Raw genomic sequence first — 4,005 nt, 5'->3', positions numbered from 1 at the left:
TCGCTGACCACAGAAATACAACACTTGTTACGCCTCATAGTTCACCATGAAATATTGCCATAGGCCATGAAGCTCATTCCAATTATTGCGACCCTGCGCTAAAACCAATAAGCTTCACATTTTCCTCCGCTGAGGCCCCTCACGAAGATCTCAATTTAAAGTGAAAACACAGTATATAACCCGATGACAAGCCCTTTAAACACGGACCTGGGAACACACTGAAAGCCTATTAGAGGATCCTGCTTGTGTAGTAAGTGATATAACAGAAGTCATTGAATGACAAAATAAAGAAAATGAGAAAATAATTCCGCAGCTCCTAAATACTTCTTTGTGACTTGATTTGACTTGGGTTATTGGAGCACTGTATCTTCCATCCTCGTGATGTAATTAAATAAGCCTGTTTCAACAAACAAAGATTTACATAAATATCGATTTTTATATTTTATGAAGGAATTTAACCCTGTGTTTGCTTTAAAAATCGTGGTACACTGTTGCTTTAGGGTCAGAACGAGCCTCCATTGTTTTCCATACAATTTGACAAAAATGAAACAGAAACCTTGAGTAATTTTTCATAATTTTTGACTATTTCTATTGTGTTAAGGGAGAGTTTGACCCACATTTTTGTATACTCAAAATAATCTGTTTAGAATAAATCTTGAGTGTATGAGTGTCAATTTTCACACTGAGATGAAAATACTAACTACTGAGTAAACATCGCCTAGGAATGTTATATTATAGTATTTATTGGTATTTTTCCCCAAGTTTTTCAACGTATACACATTTATTCAAGTGTTCTATACTTCTATCAACTCCATTTTATATACCTCTCAAAAATATACTTTATGCACTTTTCAGAAATATACTTAAAATTACACTTAAGTCTACTTGACTTATACTGAGAGAAAAGTCCAAGTATATTCGGCCCGTACTTGTGCACAATCTTCTGATCGAGATATTCATAAGCAATAAGGTACGAGAGGCTGGATTCTCCATCTGTGTTTGTATAACATTATGTTGACTTATACAGTAAACTACTAAAGCAGTTTACTGAGAATACACTCCAGTGCGTGTACTTTCATAAACTAAAAAAACTACTACTATACTTCTAAGTTCACTTATACTACAGATGCATTACAAATAAGAAATAGTTGTGTACTTAAATTTACTAAAGTTACACTTATATTAGCCTACACTAGGGCTGTCAAACGATTAATCGCGATTAATCGCATCCAAAATAAAAGTCTGTGTTTACATAATATATGTGGGTGCACTGTGTATAATTATTTTATATATATAAATACACACACATGCTTGTATATATTTCAGAAATATTTTCATGTATATACTGTATATAGATTTATATATAATTTATATTATATATAAATATAAATATTTTATCTATAAATAATATTTTTTCTTAAATATACATGCATGAGTGTTTTTTTGTATATATACAAAATAATTATACACAGTGCACCCACATATATTATGTAAACACAAACTTTTATTTTGGATGCGATTAATCGCGATTAATCGTTTGACAGCCCTGGGTCAATTTAGTCCAAAGCAGTGTTGAAATAGTACACCTAAGTTTACTACAAACACACATTGATATTAGTATACTTACTACCTAAAGTATACATAAAATATACTTGAACGTTACTTTAGTAGGCTATATTTCATAAAATGAACTTGAAGTATATTTCTTTTTCATAACATCCCATTTAGCCCTAAAACAACTAAAATATACTAAATCTATAACACAAACATGTTTTGGTGATTTATTTTTATCATCTGCCAGACAAAACACAAGTCAGGTGGCTTAGAAAACGAACCTCGAGTCACATGATCAGGTGTCATTCTGAAAGTTTATACCTGAAAGTTTGTTCACAAATCCTGAATATGAGCAAAAGTAATTTGCAAAGTCAGAGATCAGCATATCAATAAAACATTGAGATGTCAACCCCAGCCTCCATACACAGCACAGCTAATGGGAAACATATTGCTCAAAGTGAGATCTTGACATCAAAACGGTAAGTCCTTTTCCGGGTTTTGAAATACGGTTTTACAATTAGACCTTCATGGCGTTCATATTTCATATTACAAACTGTCTGGAGGGAGAGCTGATGATGAGATATTTGTTCTGCCAACAACACAGCAACGGAGTTTAATCAGTGACTTTCCATTATAGGCGACACAGACACTGTCTTGAAGTCAGTCGTTATTAAACCCTTCCAATGCGGTTGATTGATAATAGGCTATATGTCAGTTCTGCTCTGGAAATCAAGCATGCTTTTCAACAGTTTGGACTTTAGCAGAGACACGGGACTTGTGATGTCGAACACAGGGTCTCCACGCTGCATGTGGTTTTCATTTGCGCGCTGTTTTAATGCAGACATCTATAGGTGGGCTTCTTATATAGGCTAGCTCAGCCCTTCTCCTCTACTCTGGACTGGATGAGGGCATGTTTCCCGCTTCTCTACACGACACCTGCACTGACCGAGCGAGTGTTGTCTCAAACAGCTCTCTGTTATGATTGGCTGATGCCGGACCCCTGACCGAGAGTCTGCTTTCAGAGGTGTTCTGCTGGAATAAAACTGTGTACATAAGAAATACCACAGCAAAAGAAGATAATATATGCAGGATATCGATAACAGAAAACACCAGCAAATGCCATGAAGATTGAAGTCCAAAATAAAATGCATCGGTAAGAAGGCATAGGTCTCTATCATTGCTGAATTGATCATATTGATGATCTTTCTCATCAATAAAACCAATTAACCGCATCCTGAGCTGGCAAGAATAAACACAAGGCTCCCTCTAGTGAGATATCTCACACACTTCATCAAACACACACTCATTGATTGAATTGTCCATGTGAATAAATGTGGCCATGCGATAAAATGGTCAGTCAATTCAGAAACAAGTGGAGCAAAATTAACATCAATTTCAATAAATCCAAGATAAGATCGTCAATGCAAATTGGCTTGCGTTAGTAAGGGTTTTGAACAAAATGAACATGCAGAACAATATTCAGGAAAGAGTTAATACGCATACAAAAACTTTTGCATTAGCCTACAGAACCGAACCAACATTAACAACGTGCGAACTTTCCCGCGCGAGATCCTTCAGAACGCGACGAGATTCAAACGCTTCCCGCGCTCGCCGTTCTGACAGGTTCGTTCCTCAGAATGTGAACGTTCTAATTCTTTATAACACGAGCATGCGTTAATCTCACCTGAGAACAAGGGAATCCCAATCCAAATCCGACAGAAGAACGTACAATCTGTCTTCATTTCCAGGTTTCCAGTCCTCCGGGGTTTTAGATACTCTATCAAACCTGCGCGTTTCCCGAAGTCATGCAGCAGCGCGAGCACAAGCACCTCAGGTTCAGGTGAAGCCCGGAGAAGAGTCTCTGAAAGAGGATGTGCCACAGGACGGCGGGGATAACACACACTCGTTTTCCTGTTGAAAGGAGAATCCTGAAGTTCTGAATGGATTTACAATCATTTCCTTTTCCTCTGCCTCCTCGGGTTCATAAACGCCTCAGTGATGATGATGATGATCCGCAGTGTCACAGAAAAAGTGTCTATAAAGTTTGGCATTCACACACACACTTCACAGATTCTGACTTGAGTTGTTCATTTCCACACATTAGTGGACATGTGTTTTGCGTTAATACTGTCTGAAGTCCTGGAATCTTTAGTGACAGCATTGATTGAGGGTGTGTGTAAACATAAATGTTTGGTCTCGTGAGCCTATATTTGCAGTCATATCTCAAGTCCAGGTGAGATTTTACTGACAGACTCAGACCATAACTAGATCATATGATAATGATAAATGGGACACTATCCAGACCAGAAACCTAATCAGATCATTTCCACTTCGAGGTTTCAAACACCGTCTATATTGGTTTAAATTATGTTTTTTTTTTTTAAATAACAGAAATTACTACCATCTGAAACAATAACTAAAGCAGCAGGAGTGTGTAAAACATAACGGGCA

The 4,005-nt window shown here is 36.8% G+C and overlaps 1 protein-coding gene across 2 annotated transcripts in view; it reads right to left on the bottom strand.

Moving 5' to 3' along the window:
• flt4 (fms related receptor tyrosine kinase 4) overlaps positions 1 to 3,537 on the bottom strand; it is an 87,005-nt gene extending 83,468 nt beyond the window's left edge. For both annotated transcript variants that reach the window (XM_039653770.2, XM_039653771.2), the window contains exon 1: positions 3,239 to 3,537. In XM_039653770.2, the coding sequence (XP_039509704.2) occupies positions 3,239 to 3,296 (58 nt within the window). In that variant the 5' untranslated portion in view covers positions 3,297 to 3,537. The remainder of the gene's footprint in view (positions 1 to 3,238) is intronic.
• Positions 3,538 to 4,005: the final 468 nt, after the last annotated feature.

This window comes from Pimephales promelas, chromosome 9 (assembly GCF_988280905.1).
Source record: "Pimephales promelas chromosome 9, fPimPro1.hap1.1, whole genome shotgun sequence".
Lineage (NCBI taxonomy): Eukaryota > Metazoa > Chordata > Actinopteri > Cypriniformes > Leuciscidae > Pimephales > Pimephales promelas.
The sequence above is the reverse complement of the archived record's forward strand: the minus strand, read 5'-3'. Positions and strand labels throughout refer to the sequence as shown.